Source organism: Bubalus bubalis, chromosome 2 (assembly GCF_019923935.1).
Source record: "Bubalus bubalis isolate 160015118507 breed Murrah chromosome 2, NDDB_SH_1, whole genome shotgun sequence".
Classification (NCBI taxonomy): domain Eukaryota; kingdom Metazoa; phylum Chordata; class Mammalia; order Artiodactyla; family Bovidae; genus Bubalus; species Bubalus bubalis.
The window spans coordinates 142,208,794-142,226,608 of record NC_059158.1 but is presented as its reverse complement, the minus strand read 5'-3'; the positions used below and the strand labels follow the sequence as shown (position 1 = coordinate 142,226,608).

The following is a 17,815-nucleotide window of genomic DNA, read 5'->3' as shown; positions in this document are numbered from 1 at the left end:
AGTTTCCTTGTATGTTGTTGTTTTCCCCTCGTTGCTTTTAATACTTTTATTTGTGTCTTTAATTTTTGTCAGTTTGATTGCTATGTGTCTCCATGTGTTCCTCCTTGAAGTTTTCCTGCCTGGAACTCTCTGTGCTTTCTGTACTTGGTTGAGTATGTCCTTCCCCATGTTAGGGAAGTTTTCAGCTATTATCTCTTCAAATATTTTCTCAGGTCCTCCCTCTCTTTCTTCTCCTTCTGGGACCCCTATAATGCAAATATTGGTGCATTTAATGTTGTCCCAGAGGTCTCTTGGGCTGTCTTCGTTTCTTTTCAATCTTTTTTCTATTTTCTGTTCTACAGCAGTGATTTCCACCTTTCTGTCCTCCAGATCATTTATCCATTCTTCTGCCTCAGTTATTCTGCGTTTATTCCTTCTCATGTATTATTCATCCATGTTTGTTCTTTAGTTCTTCTGGTTCAGTTCAGTTCAGTTCAGTTGCTCAGTTGTGTCCATTTCTTTGCGACCCCATGAACCGCAGCACACCAGGCCTCCCTGTCCATCACCAATTCCTGGAGTCCACCCAAACCCATGTCCATTGAATCAGTGATGCCATCCAACCATCTCATCCTCTGTCATCCCCTTCTCCTCTTGCCCTCAATCTTTCCCAGCATCAGGGTCTTTTCCAATAAGTCAGATCTTCGCATCAGGTGGCCAAAGTATTGGAGTTTCAGCTTCAACATCAGTCCTTCCAATGAACACCCAGGACTCATCTCCTTTAGGATGGACTGGTTTGATCTCCTTGCAGTCCAAGGGACTCTCAAGAGTCTTCTCCAACACCACAGTTCAAAAGCAGGTCTGTAGTAAACATTTTTTGCATCTTCTCCATTGTTTTCCTGAGATCCTGGATCATCTTCACTATCATTGTTCTCAGTTCTTTTTCTGGAAGGTTGCCTATCTCTACTACATTTAGTTGTTTTTCTAGAATTTTATCTTTTCCCTTCATCTGAGATATAACTGTCTGCTTTTTCATCCTGAAAAGACCCTCATGCAGGAAAAAGACTGAAGGCAGGAGAAAGGGATGACAGAGGATGAGATGGTTGGATGGCATCACAGACTCAATGGACATGAGTTTGAGCAAGCTCCAGGAGATGGTGAAGGACAGGGAAGCCTCGCGTGCTGCAGTCCATGGGATCACAAAGAATAGGACATGACTGAGTGACTGAACAACAGCAGCAATATCCTGATTAAGTTTTCCGTAATGTGGTTTTTGTTCTAGCCACTGTGGGATTGTGGGTTTTGGCTAAGAGGCATTTGTAAGCATCCCAATGGGAGGGACTGGTGGTGGGGAAAATTGGGTCTTGCTCTGGTTGGCAGGGCCAACCTTGTTAGTTGTTTGGCCTGGGGCAACCCAGCCATGGGGTTTACTGGCTCTGTGACCTCCAAGAGGGCTTACACCAACGGGGACTTTCCAGGACTGCTGCTGCCAGTGCCACTGTCCCTGGTGTGAGCCCCTGCCAATCCACACCTGTACAGGAGAACTTCCAACACTAGCAGGTTTTGGTTCAGTCTCCTGTGGGGTCACTGGTTCTTTCCTCTGGGTCTTGGTGCACACAACATTTTGTTTGTGCCCTCCAAGGTTGGAGTCTCAGATTCTCCCCAGTCCTTTGGAAGTCCTGTAATCAAATCCTGCTGGCCTTTAAGTTCAGATTCTCTGGGGATTCCCAGTTCTTTTTGTTGGATCCCCAGCCTGAGAAGCCTGACGTAGGGTTCAGAACTTTTAAAATAGTGGGAGAACTTCTTTGCTATTACTGTTCTCTAGTTTGTGGGCCACCCACTTGGTGGGTATGGGATTTGATTTTATCATGATTCTGCCCCTCCTACCATCTCACTGTGGCTTCTTCTTTGTCTTTGGATGTGAGATATCTTTTTTTGGTGGGTTCCAGCATTCTCCTGTCAATGTTCAACAGCTAGTTGCAGTTTTGGTGCTTTCTCAGGAGGAGAGGCACGTATGTCCTTCTGCCCCACCATCTTCCTTTGCTCCTTTTAAAAATCTGGTTATTTGTTTGTTTGCTATTGAGTTGTATACATTCTTTATACAGTTTGACTATTAGTCCCTTTAGAGATGTATGGTTTGCAAATATTTTCTCCCATTACTAGATTGCCTTTTCATTTGTTGACTGTTTCCCTACTGTGCAGAAGCTTTCAGTTTAACTTAGCCTCACTTGTTTATTTTTTATTTTATTACCTTTGCTTCTGGTGTCATATTTAAAAAAAATATTGCCAAGACCAATTCAAGGAGTTTTTTTCCCTAAGTTTTCTTTTAGGAGTGTTATGTTTTCAAATCTTATATTTTAACCTTTAATCAATTTTGAGCTAATTTTTTGTGAGTGATATCAGATAGGTGTTCAGTTTTATCCTTTTGCATGGAGATATCCAGTTTTCCCAACTCCGTTTTATTGGGGAGACTATACTTTACCCACTGAGACTTTGTGGCTATCCTATCAAATAGTAGTTGGCCAGATACATGGCAGTTTATTTATGGGCTCTCCATTCTGTTTTATTGGTCTGTTTTTATGCCAGTACCATACTGTTTTGCTTACAAAATAGCTTTGTAATACAGTTCAAAATCAGAAATTGTGAGGCCTCCAACTTTATTCTTCTTTTTCAAGATTGCTTTGGCTGTTCAGGGTCCTTTGGAGTTCATACGTTATTTTAGGACTTTTTTTTTTTTCTGTTTTTCTGAAAAATGTCATTGGAATGTACAGGGATTTAATTGACTCCATAGATCACTTTGGTTAGTTGGACATTTTAGCCATAGTGATTTTTCAGTCCATGAACATTAGCTATCTTTCCATTTATTTGTGTCTTTGTCGGTTTCTTTCAGTGTCTTACAGTTTTCAGTGTAAAGGTCTTTCACCTCCTTGATTAAATTTATTCAAAAGTATTTTATTTTTGATATCACAGATTGGTGGGTGCCAGAGGTGCATTTTGGGAGGTGGGTCAAATGGGTAAAGGTGGACAGAAAGTACAAACTTCCCAGTTATAAGATAAATAAGTCCTTGGTTTGTGATGTATACTATGGTTAACAATACAATGAGTATATTTGAAAGTTGCAGAGAATAAATATTAAAAGTTCTCATCACAGGAAAAAAATTATAAATGTGTGGTGATGGATGTAAACTAAAATTATGTAATTATTCTATAATATATACATATATAAAAGCATTATGTATACTTAAAACTAATACAGTGTTGTACACCAGCATGTAGGAAATATTTGAAGTTACAAGCCAAAAGTATGATAATGATGGCTTTTATATTTACCTACATAGATACCTTTTCCAGAGTTCTTTGTTAATTGAGTTACTGTCTAGTGTCTTTTCCTTTTATCCTGAGAGACTCTGTTATCATTTCCTGTAACAAAGAAATAATAGTGACAAACTCCTCTAACTTTTGTTGATCCAGGAATGTCTTAATTCTTCATTTTTGAAGGATGGTTTTGCTTGTTATGTAATTCTTGGTTGATGGTCTTTTTCTCTCCACTCTCTACTGATGTGGTTTGTTGGTGAGAAATTAGCTGTTAATTTTACAGCCAAAAACTGAAGAGTTTTTATACATGATGAGTCACTTTTTTTCTTGCTGCTTTCAAGTTCCCTCTTTGTCTTTTCAGAGTTTTATTGTGTCTTGGTATATATATGTTTTTGAGTTTATCCTTGAAATGTGTTGAGCTTTTTGGATGTGTAGATTCATGACTTTTACTAAATTTGGGAAATATTTGGCCATTATTTCTTCAAATATTCTCCCTGACTCTCTCTCTCTCTCTCTCCTTCTTTGACTCCCATGTGTATGTTGGTACATTTGACTGTGGTTCCCAGGGTCCTTTAGGTTCTGTTCATTTTTTCATTCTTTTATTCTTCCTTCTCTTCAGGCTCAACAATTTTATTGTCCTATCTTCAATTCAATGATTCCTTCTTCTATCTGCTCAATATGCTGTTGAACTTCTCAAGAGTTTTCCATTTCAGTTATTGTACTTCCTGATCCAGAATTTTGATTTGGTTCCTTTTTATAATTTCTCTTTATTTACATTTTGTTCATTTTTTTATTGATTTCCTTTAGTTGTTTGCCCATGGTTTCCTTTTGCTCTTTGAGCATATTTAAGAAAGATTGTTTTAAAATCTTTGTCTATTAAGTCCAATATCTGGGCTTCTTCACAGGACATTTCTATTAAATTTTTTCCTATGAATGGGCCATAATTTCCTATACTTTAGTATGCTATGTTATTTTTGTTGAAAATTGAGTATTTAAAATATTATAGTGTAACTGGAAATTCTCCTCTGTCTCTAGGGTATTGATGATTGATTGATTTTTGGCTGCTCTGTGTCTTCTTGCTGTGTGTGGGCTTTCTCTAGTTGCAGCGAACAGAGCCTACTCTCTAGTTGCAACATGCAGGCTTCTTATTGCAGTGGCTTCTCTTGTCACAAAGCACATGCTCTATGGCACATGGGCTTCAGTAATTGTGGCACTCAGGCTCAGAAGTTGTGGCACATGGGCTTACTTGCTCCACAGCATGTGGAGTCTTCCCAGAGCAGGGATAGAACCCGTGTCCCCTGCATTGACAGGCAGACTTTCTCTGCCTGTAACACTGTACCACCAGAGAAGTCCTGTTTTTTTTTTTTTTTTTATTTTTGAGGGCTGTGGTCACATATTTCTTTAATGACCATTCAAATTTTTTTTCAAAGACTATATTCCTTGTCATTTGTGGTCAGTCATCAAAGTCTTTCTTCCATTATCTTAGCATCCAGTTAATGACCTGACTGATTTCTTAAAACACCAAAATTTAACTGCCCTTTTTTTCTCATTAACCAATCCCTGGTTGCTTTAAGTTTTGTATTAAATTATGAAGTTTTAATTAGTTGATCTTTCAACCTTTTGACAGTTTATTATATTTGTTTCAGTGAAGGGACTAATTCTTTGAGCAATCTACCACTTTCTATGATATCACTTTTGCATTCTCTTCTAATATATGCTTTATTTTATGCTAATCCTATGAGTTGACTCATTGGAAAAGACCCTGATGCTGGGAGGGATGGCAGGAGGAGAAGGGGACAGCAGAGGATGAGATGGCTGGATGGCATCACCAACTCAATGCACAGGCGTTTGGGTGAACTCCAGGAGTTGGTGATGGATAGGGAGGCCTGGTCTGCTGCGATTCATGGGGTCGCAAAGAGTTGGACACGACTGAGCAACTGAACTGCACTGATTTTTATTTAAGTTACTGTTTTTGTTTCCTGGGGCTTAGGGGAATAAAAAGAGGTCAATAATATACAAAGTACTATCATGTACTTTTTGTGATGTTTGCCATTTCCTACCTCAATAAACTATTATTACTGTGTTTCAAGTTCTCTCACTACCTCCATTGTACTGGTTAAATTATCAATGAATTATTTTGTTTATTTAAGATAAAGCCAAATGGTAACACTAGATCTCATTTTATTATTATTTATAGCTATCAATAATGCTAAGTTTAAAAATTATATTAACACTTATTTTTTCTATTCACCTTCTCTGGTCTGTTTTTACTTCAGAGTTCACCTTCTTACTGTTGCACAAAGGAAAATTTAAATAGACCTTGTAGTTTAGGTAAGTTATTATTTGTATATATACTTGTAATTTTCAAATATTTAGTGAAATTGAGAACATAAACTTATGTAAAACAATTATTATCAAGAATTTTCATCAAAATATTAACTACCTATGATGTTTGTGATTACTGACATGACAAAACTATGGAATTACAGTATTAGTGGGAAATCAAGCAAAGCAAAATACAAGTGGCTGAAAGATCCTAGATAATATTTATTTTACATGCATTATAATATTGCTAAGCCATTTATTACATTTATCTGTGTTTACAAACATTCTGGCTATGTGTAGATATACCTAATGAAGTTTTTATAATTCAATGAATTGTACTGTGATATCATCATGAAGACATACTTGACATATCAGTAAACACAAAGGTAATAATCAAAATTGCACTCATCTCACATGCTAGTAAAGTAATGCTTAAAATTCTCCAAGCCAGGCTTCAGCAATACATGAACCATGAACTTCCAGATGTTCAAGCTTGTTTTAGAAAAGGCAGAGGAACCAGAGATCAGATTGCCAACATCCGCTGGATCATCGAAAAAGCAAGAGAGTTCCAGAAAAACATCTATTTCTGCTTTATTGACTATGCCAAAGCCTTTGACTGTGGGGATCACAAGAAACTGTGGAAAATTCTTAAAGCGATGGGTGCATACCAGACTACCTGACCTGCCTCTTGAGAAACCTGTATGCAGGTCAGGAAGCAACAGTTAGAACTGGACATGGAACAACAAACTGGTTCCAAATAGGAAAAGGAGTACGTCAAGGCTGTATATTGTCACCTTGCTTATTTAACTTATATGCAGAGTACATCATGAGAAATGCTGGGCTGGAGGAAGCACAAGCTGGAATCAAGATTGCTGGGAGAAATCTCAATAACCTCAGATATGCAGATGACACCACCCTTATGGCAGAAAGTGAAGAAGAACTAAAGAGCCTCTTGATGAAAGTGAAAGAGGAGAGTGAAAAAGTTGGCTTAAAGCTCAACATTCAGAAAACTAAGATCGTAGCATCTGGTCCCATCACTTCATGGCAAATAGATGGAGAAACAGTGGAAACAGTGGCTGACTTTATTTTTCTGGGCTCCAAAATCACTGCAGATGGTGATTGCAGCCATGAAATTAAAAGAGGCTTACTCCTTGGAAGGAAAGTTATGACCAACCTAGACAGCATATTCAAAAGCAGAGACATTACTTTGCCAGCAAAGGTCCATCTAGTCAAGGCTATGGTTTTTCCAGTGGTCATGTATGGATGTGAGAGTTGGACTATAAAGAAAGCTGAGCACTGAAGAATTGATGCTTTTGATCTGTGGTGTTGGAGAAAACTCTTGAGAGTCCCTTGGACTGCAAGGAGATCCAACCAGATCCAGATCCAACTAAAGGAGATGAGTCCTGAGTGTTCACTGGAAGGACTGATGTTGAAGCTGAAACTGCAATACTTTGGCTACCTGATGTGTAGAGCCGACTCACTGGTTAAGACCCTGATGCTGGGAAAGATTGAGGGCAAGAGGAGAAAGGGACAGAGGATGAGATGGTTGGATGGCATCATCGGCTCAATAGACATGGGTTTGGGTGGACTCCGGAGTTGGTGATGGACAGGGAGGCCTGGCGTGCTGCAGTTCATGGGGTCACAAAGGGTTGGACATGACTGAGTGACTGAACTGAACTGAACTGAACTGAATAATCAAAATATTTAACAACCAGTACAGCATAAGCATGGAACAACTAGATTAGATAATGCTGTTGGATCAAAGTTCTGGAAGTCCCTTGCTGTGCCATATTGGGGTTGAAGGAAATGGGAAATTCCTATACTTTGGCCACCTGATGTGAAGAACTGACTCATTGAAAAATACCCTGATACTGGGAGAGATTGAAGGCAAAAGGAGAGAGGGTGGCAGAGAATGAAATGGTTAGATAACATCACTGACTCAATGGACATGAATTTGAGCAAACTCCGGGAGATAGTGGAAAACAGAGGAGCCTGGTGTGCTGCAGTTCATGAGGCCACAAAGAGTCAGACACAACTTGGCAACTGAGCAACAATAACAACAGAAATGTTTTAATATTTAACAATTGGGACAGTTATATGACTGTGTAATAACTGAATATCTATCCAGAGGAGACCGTAGAAATGTAATTAAAATGAAGAGAGAATAAGAATATAACTCAAACACTTGACAGAAGATGAGCAAGCAAGAATATTTTTTTGTAACATGAAAGCATCCTTGAGTTGTAGAGAGTGTTCCCCAACGAGGAACTTATGGAGAAATAGAAGATGAAAAAATGTATTTAAAAAAAGACAGGGAAAATACCAGATGAAATTGTGATTAAGAAGTATAATTTTAGAAGAAAGTTTCTGAAGTGGAAATTTGACTTACCTCAGTAGTTGATGTGGTGAAATGAAAATTATTACAAATTAATGTTTTAGCCATATATGTTTTGTATTTATCCATATGAATACATATGTATATGTATATATGTTCTACACAATAATAACAATTCTAAGAACATATATTGTGGTACAGGAAACTATTTGACAACATAGTATGTCAGTGTCTGGAATACTTTAAATATCAGGAAAATTTTATAGTACACTTAAATTATTATTTATCCTAGAAGAAAAAGTGACCATTTGGAATAACATTCAGGAGTAATAAAATATCCTGGAAGATTAGGATATTTGGAAACCCATAATGTGATTCCTCCAGAACTTTCTTTCTGATATCCTTGGGAATATTCTAATCATAAAATAACTTTTGGAATAAATCTGATATAACAGCAAAGCAAGCTCCTTATTTTATTATTAATACTTCCAACTATTTCTTCAAAGGGAGAAATAGTGTATCAAGTAATGGACAATATTAATGAGGGGGTAAACTGATTAGCTCTGGAACTTCAGTTCAGTTCAGTTCAGTTGCTCAGTGGTGTCCAACTCTTTGCGACCCCATGGACTGCAGCACACCAGGGTTCCCTGTCCATCATCAACTCCTGGAGCTTGCTCAAGCTCATGTCCATCAAGTCGATGATGCCATCCAGCCATCTCATCCTCTGTCATCCCCTTCTCCTCCTGCCTTCGATCTTTCCCAGCATCAGGGTCTTTTCCAGTGAGTCAGTTCTTCGTATCAGGTGGCCAAAGAATTGGAGCTTCAGCATCAGTCCTTCCAATGAATATTCAGGACTGATTTCATTTAGGATGGACTGGTTTGATCTCCTTGCTATCCAAGGAGCTCTCAAAAGTCTTCTCCAACACCACAGTTTAAAGGCATCAATTCTTTGGCACTCAGCTTTCTTTATAGTCCAACTCTCACATCCATACATGACTACTGGAAAAAACCATAGCTTTGACTAGATAGACCTTTGTTGGCAAAGTAATGTCTCTGCTTTTTAATATGCTGTCTAGCTTGGTTATAGCTTTTCTTCCAAGGAGCAAGCATCTTTTAATTTCATGGCTGCAGTCACCATCTGCTCTGAAACTTAGGCAACCATTTATCTTATAAAAGCCTTGATTTTTCCATTTTAAAAGTGAAAGAATGAAACTAGATACCACCCCCTTGCAGTCTGCCTTTATTGCCTTACAATCTTCATAACTTTGTAGACATTTCACATATATTAATTTATTTAGTCTTCATACAACCTTGGAGAAGGCAATGGCACCCCATTGCAGTACTCTTGCCTGGAGAATCCCATGGACAGAGGAGCCTGGAGGGCTGCAGTCCATGGGGTCGCTGAGTGTTGGACACGACTGAAGCGACTTAGCAGCAGCAGCAGCAGCAGCAGCATACAACCTTGTTAGGTTGACATTATTATCCTAGTTTTATAGATGAAGCAACTGAGGCATTGAATGGCTGAGTCACTTGACAATTCTGGAACAGAAGTCTGTGAAAGAAGCCAGTGGTCCAATCTCTTCTGAAGAGTGAAGAGCCTTTATAAGCAGTGCCAAGTCAATTGGAAAGAACAAACAGAATTGGAAAGAGCATCTGCGTGGTATATCTTTTAAAAAGTAAATGCTTAGGGAGCAAAACGGCTTATTTTCTTATTGTTCAGTCCAGTTTGCTCTTGAGTAGGTTGTTAACTTTTCTGGGTTTTTTTCATTTTTAAAATGAGAAAGATGGTTTTAAGACTATTCAGTCTCCAATTTTTCTAAAAGTCTGTATTTCTAAGTTTATATGTGAATAGAGTCTTTTAAAAATGATTCAATTCCTAAATACATATTTTATATGATTTTATTATACTTTGCTTTACACTTTTCAGTTTATTTATGTTGATTAGTCTTATATAATTAACCTAATTTTTCTATGGATACATTATATAAAATAAAATGCAATATATATTAAAGAGTTTATGTAGTAAGTTTCACATAGCACTCTTGCTAATAAATTCCTTGCATGATCATTACCTTTAAGCAAATTAGAGACATATACTAGCCCAGTTCCTTTGCGGCTGCTTTCGTTGATACCCTCTGGCTACTGATATGTATGTACATATATTTAAGCATACTACCACAATTCACTGAAGAACGTGATTGTTCCACTCCATGCTTTTATGAGCTCTTTAAGTTTATTATGTAAAAATCTTCTCTAGTGTCATGAATTGAGGAAATACAGACCTATTCATGAAACGTATCTAGAATGTAGGGTGTGTGTCCACACAGCTTTACAGAATTGGGCATGTATAGCAAATGTATGATGGAAGATCACCCAAATGACTGCCAGAGGATAGGCTAAAATGAGGCTCCAAGAAGGATTAGTAAAAGTGTTCTCTTAAACATTGTGAAGCACATATGGGGAGAAGGCGATGGCACCCCACTCCAGTACTCTCCTGGAAAATCCCATGGATGGAGGAGCCTGGTAGGCTGCAGTCCATGGGGTCGCTGAGAGTCAGACACGACTGAGCGACTTCACTTTCACTTTTCACTTTCATGCACTGGAGAAGGAAATGGCAACCCACTCCAGTGTTCTTGCCTGGAGAATCCCAGGACGGGGGAGCCTGGTGGGCTGCCGTCTGTGGGGTTGCACAGAGTTGGACACAACTGAAGCGACTTAGCAGCAGCAGCAGCAGCAAGCACATATGTGATAAGGTGCATGACAGCCACAAAATATTCAGAATCACCTGGAGTACAGTGATTTTTTTTTAAATTTTTACTTCATTTTTTGAACTGGCATTAAGAGCCAGAAAAGTAGAAGTATTCAATATATTGACTACAATGTGATTAAAAGACAATCTTTTATGTACATAAAGTATAGTGCAAGTACAGTGCACATTGACATTTAACTTTAATAACTTAATGTATGCATTTTAACAATACTATTCAAATTATTAGAGTTACTAAATGACAAACCTAAGGGTGCAGTGTGTCAGGGGTTAGAATAGAAGGAGTAATGGTCAGTTTTCATTACAGTCCCAAAGAAGGGCAGCGCTAGAGAATGTTCAAACCACTGTACAATTGTGCTCATTTTACATGTTAGTAAGGTTATGCTCAAAATCCTTCAAGCTAGGCTTCAGGAGTACATGAACTGAGAAATTCCAAGGGTATAAATGGGATTTTAAAAAGGCAGAGGAACCAGAGATCAAATTGCCAATGTCTGCTGGATCATAGAGAAAGCAAGGGAATTCTGGAGAAACTACTTCTGCTTCATTGACTACACTAAAGCCTTTGACTCTGTAAATCACAACAAACTGGAAAATTCTTAAAGAGATGGGAATACCAGACCAGCTTACCTGTCTCCTGAGAAACCTGTATGAGGGGTCAAAAAGCAATAGTTAGAACCGGACATAGAACAACTGACTGGTTCAAAACTGGGAAAGGAGTACAAGGCTGTATATTGTCACCCTGTTTATTTAAATTATAAGCAGAGTACATTGTGTGAAATTCCAGACTGTATAAATTTCAACCTGGAATCAAGATTGTTGGGAGAAATATCAGCATCCTCAGATATGCAGATGGTATACCACTCTAATGGCAGAAAGTGAAGAGGAAATAAAGAGCCTCTTGAGGGTGAAAGAGGAGAGTGAAAAAGCTGGCTTGAAACTCAATATTCATAAAATGAAGATCATGGCATCCAGTCCCATCACTTTCTGGCAAATAGAAGGGGAGAAAGTGGAAACAGTGACAGATTTTATTTTCTTGGGCTCCAAAATCATTGCAGAAGGTGACTGCAGCCATGAAATGAAAAGATGCTTGCTCCTTGGAAGGAAAGCTGTGACAATCTTAGATAGTATATTAAAAAGCAGAGACATCACTTTGCCGACAGAGGTGCATCTAGTCAAAACTATGGTTTTTCCTGTAGTCATGTAAGGTTATGAGAGTTGGACCATAAAGAAGGCTGAGCACCGAAGAACTGATGCTTTTGAATTGTGGTGCTGAAGAGGACCCTCGACAGTCCCTTGGATTGCAGGGAGATCAAACCAGTCAATCCTAAAGGACATTACCGTTATTGGAAGGACTGATGCTGAAGCTCCAATACTTGGGCCACCTGATGCAAAGAACTGACTCATTGGAAAAGACCCTGATGCTGGGAAAGACTGAAGGCAAAATAAGTGGGCAGCAGAGGATGAGATGGTTAGATAGCATCACCGACTCAATGGACATGACTCTGAACAAACTCTGAGAGATAGTAAAAGATGGGGAAGCCTGGTGTGGGGCAGTCTGTGTGGTTTCAAAGAGTTGGACACCACTTAGCAACTGAACAACAACAATGATGGTAAAATTAACAGCAAAACTTACATTCATTTGTGCTTATTATGTCCCAGACACAGTGCTAGATGCTTTAGCCTTTAAATGACACAACCCTGTGAGAGAGGATCGTCACCCTTTGACAGACGAGGAAACAGAAAGAGTGAAGCAGGATAACATGTCCAAATTTAGGTGGTTGGTTAGTTGCAGAGGCTGAGTCTAGGCAATCTGGCTTAGAGCCTGTTCCCTTAACTGTTGTACTACACAGTCACTAGAGACGTGTCTGAATAACATGTTTATCAAATGCCACAAGTGCTGACTTAATTATATTATTTTTTTCATTCTTTTTCAGATGAGTTAATGCAAGATAAAGCCTGTGGTCAGAAAAATACAAATAGAAAAGGAAAATCAGTAAGCATATTGATATATCCTTTAAAACTCATTGTTAACATTTTATATTATTTTGAATTAATTAATATTTACTGTATATCCTGTCATCAAAAGGCATATACTTATATAGTATAATATATATATTCGAAAACTTAGGAATTTTTGCCTAGCTGAAAAATTTGTGACATTTTGATTCCACTTGTTTGACTTAGTCTGAATAGAATGCTAGATTTCTAATTTATGTTCACTCAAAATTTTTATATAGTTCCATGTATTTTGGCATCTGATATTACTACTAAAAGACTAGAAAGTTTATTACCTTAGTGATTTTCTTTTAAAAAAAATTTGAGGCTTGAAATTTCAATCCAATTCTGAGAATATAAAGAAATACTATGTTGTGTAAAAAACAAAACAAAACAGGAAATTAACATGTGATACAGTACTATTAATGGGCTTCACTGGTGGCTCAGCAGTAAAGAATCTGCCTGAAGTGCAGGAGACACAGGAGACCAGGTTCTATCCCTGGGTTGGAAAGATCCCCTGGAGGAGGGCATGGTAACCCAGTCCAATTTTTTTGCCTGGAGATTCCCATGGAAAGAGGAGCCTGGCAGGCTACAGCTCATAGGGTTGCAAAGAGTCAGACACGTCTGAAGCAACTGAACACACACACATACAGTATTATTAAATAAAGTACAGATTATGTTCAAATCTCACAAAACGTTATGCTACTGTCCATTATTTGTTTTCATACTTTATTCAAGACTCCACATTGTATTTAGTTGCGCTGAGCAGCTTCAGCTCTGTGCAACAAATTCTGGTAAATTCTCTTTTCATCTTTATTCTGTTAAAATATTTTCCTATTTTCCTTTATATGGCTTCTTAAATACATCCATCATTTAAAAGTGGACATTTAATTTTCAAATATATGGGGTTTTTAAAGTATCTTTGATATTAATTTCTAATTTTAATGTTAATTCCTCATTTATATGCTTTCTTCTCTGCAATCAACTTCTGTGGTCTTTTAGTCTTCTAAATTTATTGAGGCTTTCAACGGCTAAGTAAAGGTCTTTCTTGGTAAATGTCACATTGCTCTTGAAAATATATGCGTTATTTTCAAATATCTTTTGATATTGATTTCTAACATAATTCCACCGTGTTAAGAGAACATGATTTCTAACATAATTCCACTGTGATAAGAGAACAGACTCTGTATGATTTCAATATCTTTAAACTATGAAATTTTTGCACCTTATTTTATGACCTTGGATATATTCCAGTGTCTCCTAATTTTTAGTCTATGGTAACTTGAATAGAATTTGTATCCTATTTTGTGAAAATTGTATAAATCTTAATTATGTTTAAAAATAAAATAAATAACCTCTAAATAGAGGATTATTAGGCAGAGAAATGGAAAAGTATATAATACCATGGTAACCATAGGATTAACTAGATAAAAGGCTCACTAAATTAATCAAGATACTAACACAATCATCTCAGGAAGAATTGAGTACAGACAATAGAAAAAGTGTTCATTTATATGAATAGTTGCATTTAATTCATTATATTAAAGGTTCCTTCCACCTAAATAACCTAAAGGTTACTTACATCTCATGGAAAGACTTTAGCATTCTATTAGTAAAATATTTTCATTAAAGCTGTCTATTGGTGAAAATCATTCAAATGAAAAAAGAAAGCATATACTCTATCACTATGAATTTATTACCTTGTCATAAGTAAAGTTACTTATATTATTTGTCATGGTTTATTATAAACTTATAAATTATTATAAAGCAATATAAATAAATATAACATTAATTTTAACAAGTTATACTATTTAATTCTGCCTCTCCCAAATTGTTTTAATAGGCAACTCACAGTAGCACCAGGAAAGCATAGATCATCTCTGCCCAGCAACCTACATAGTTTCAGTTTAGTTCAGTTCAGTTCAGTTCCGTCGCTCAGTCGTGTGACCCCATGAATCGCAGCACACCAGGCCTCCCTGTCCATCACCAACTCCCAGAGTTCACTCAGACTCACGTCCATTGAGTTGGTGATGCCATTCAGCCATCTCATCCTCTGTCATCCCCTTCTCCTCCTGCCCCCAATCCCTCCCAGCATCACAGTCTTTTCCAATAAGTCAACTCTTTGCATGAGGTGGCCAAAGTACTAGAGTTTCAGCTTTAGCATCATTCCTTCCAAAGAAATCCCAGGGCTGATCTCCTTCAGAATGGACTGGTTGGATCTCCTTGCAGTCCAAGGGACTCTCAAGAGTCTTCTCCAACACCACAGTTCAAAAGCATCAATTCTTCGGCGCTCAGCCTTCTTCACAGTCCAACTCTCACATCCATACATGACTACTGGAAAAACCATAGCCTTGACTAGACGAACCTTTGTTGGCAAAGTAATGTCTCTGCTTTTGAATATGCTATCTAGGTTGGTCATAACTTTCCTTCCAAGGAGTAAGTGTCTTTTAATTTCATGGCTACATTCACCATCTGCAGTGATTTTGGAGCCCAAAAAAATAAAGTCTGACACTGTTTTCACTGTTTCCCCATCTATTTCCCATGAAGTGATGGGACCAGATGCCATGATCTTCGTTTTCTGAATGTTGAGCTTTAAGCCAACTTTTTCACTCTTCACTTTCACTTTCATCAAGAGGCTCTTTAGTTCCTCTTCACTTTCTGCCATAAGGGTGGTGTCATCTGCATATCTGAGGTTATTGATATTCCTCCCAGCAATCTTGATTCCAGCTTGTGCTTCTTCCAGCCCAGCGTTTCTCATGATGTACTCTGCATATAAGTTAAATAAGCAGGGTGACAATATACAGCCTTGACGTACTCCTTTTCCTATTTGGAACCAGTCTGTTGTTCCATGTCCAGTTCTAACTGTTGCTTCCTGACCTGCATACAGGTTTCTTAAGAGGCAGGTCAGGTGGTCTGGTATTCCCATCTCTTGAAGAATTTTCCACAGTTTCTTGTGATCCACACAGTCAAAGGCTTTGGCATAGTCAATAAAGCAGAAATAGATGTTTTTCTGGACAGGTGTAGATCCAGATTAATTTCTATTATATATTTCTTCCAGTAGGAAAGGACAAGATAAACAAGCTCTACTTTACAAAAGTGTCTTAAAATCTATTAATGATATAATCTGATTTAATTTAATTATTTTATAAATGTAGTACCCAAAACCAGGATTTTTTAGGGATCTGCATAAAACTTAACCCTTTATAACTGTGGTTCAACTCCTCTCCCTAACTAAATGTTTATAACTGACATCTTAATACTCATTGGCCCAATTCTTCTAGCTGTGGCATTTGTCATATTAATTGAAGAAAAAGTTTTAGGTCTCACGTAACTTCAAAAAGGACCAAACATTATTGGACCATATGGTGTATTATATCCCATTGCCAATGCAATCAAACTGTTCATTAAAGAACCACTATGACCAGCTATTTAATACATCATCTATCTCCATATTTATTATTGTACCATCTTAACTCTAACTTTAGCCTTAGGCATATGAATCCCTCTACCTATACGTTATCCTCTCATCAACAAAAATCTAGGGGTATTCTTACTAGCTGTGTCAAGCCTAGCCATCTATTCTATTCTGTGAGGTGGATGAGCTTATTATTCAAAATATGCTCTAATTGGATCCCTAGGAGCAGTAGCACAAACAGTTTCATGTGAAGTAACACTAGAAATTATCCTCTTATCAGTCCTTTTAGTAAATAGATTTTACCCTCTCAACTTGCATCACAACACAAAAACATCTATGATTAATTTTTACATCATGACCTCTAGCCATAATATAATTTATTTCAGAATAAATTGTATTTATTCTGCAGAAACTAATTGAATCCCTTTGGTCTAACAGAAGAAGAATTAGAACTTTTATCTGCCTTTAACATAGAATATGCAGCAGGCTCATTTATTATATTTTTCCTATCAGAATATGCCAACATCCATCATAATAAACATTTTCACAACAGTCCTATTTCTAGGAGCATTCTATGATCCCATACACCAGAACTATAAACAATGAATTTTATTATCAAAATACTACTATTAACACCCACGATTCTCAACACCCAACTCATACATGTACTTTGAAAAAATTTTCTATAACTAACACTAACCTTGTGTATATGAGACGTTTCACTACTGAACATAACATCAAACATCCCTCTATAAACATAAGAAATATGTCTGATAAAAGAGTCACTTTGACAGAGTAAATAATAGAAGTTTAAATTATCTTATTTCTAGAATTATAGGAATTGAACCTAACCTTAAGAATTCAAAATTCTTCATACCACCACATTTCACTATATTTTATAGTAAAATCAACTGAATAAGCTATTGGACCCATACTTTGAAAATGTTGGTTTATATCCTTCCTTTACCAATAAATCCCATTATCTTTATCATTATCTTAATAACCATTATTTAAGGGACCATAATTGTAATAACTAGTTCATACTGATTACTTATTTGAACTGGATTTGAAATATATTAGCTGTCATCCCTATTCTAATAAAAAAACTTCAACCCATGAGCCATAGAAGTATCAACTCAATATTTCTTAACACAGGCCATCAGATCAATATTATTTATAAATAGCCTACCATATTCTGGTCAATGAACCACTGTAAACATTTTTAATCCAACATCGTCAATAATCATAACAATAGCTCTAGTCATAAATTAGGACTATCCCCCTTCCACTTCTGAGTACTTAAAGTCACACAGGACATTTCACTAACAGCAGGCTTACTTCTAGTAATAAAACCAAAACTTGCACCATTATCCACATTATACCAAATTACACCATCCATTAACCTAAACTCACTACTGATCATATCCACACTATCAATCATAATTGAAAGATGAAGTAGACTGAATAAAACCCAACTACAAAATATCATAGCTTATTCATCAATCACTCACATAGGATGAATAACAGCTATCATATAATCTGACTCTAACAATCCTAAACCTACTAATTTACATTATAGTAACACTCACTATATTCACATTACTCATTCACAGCTCAGCCACCACTGCATTATCATTATCACACACATGAAACAAAATGCCCATTATTACAAGTCTTATCCTCACCA

At 37.1% G+C, this 17,815-nt stretch overlaps 1 protein-coding gene across 1 annotated transcript in view; it reads left to right on the top strand.

Annotated features, from left to right (window-relative positions):
• The window catches only part of C2CD6 (C2 calcium dependent domain containing 6), a 137,852-nt gene that overhangs the window by 80,334 nt on the left and 39,703 nt on the right, over positions 1-17,815 (top strand). The window contains exons 14-15 of the mRNA XM_006080530.3: positions 5,568-5,622; positions 12,653-12,711. Of these exons, the coding sequence (XP_006080592.3) occupies positions 5,568-5,622; positions 12,653-12,711 (114 nt within the window). The remainder of the gene's footprint in view (positions 1-5,567; positions 5,623-12,652; positions 12,712-17,815) is intronic.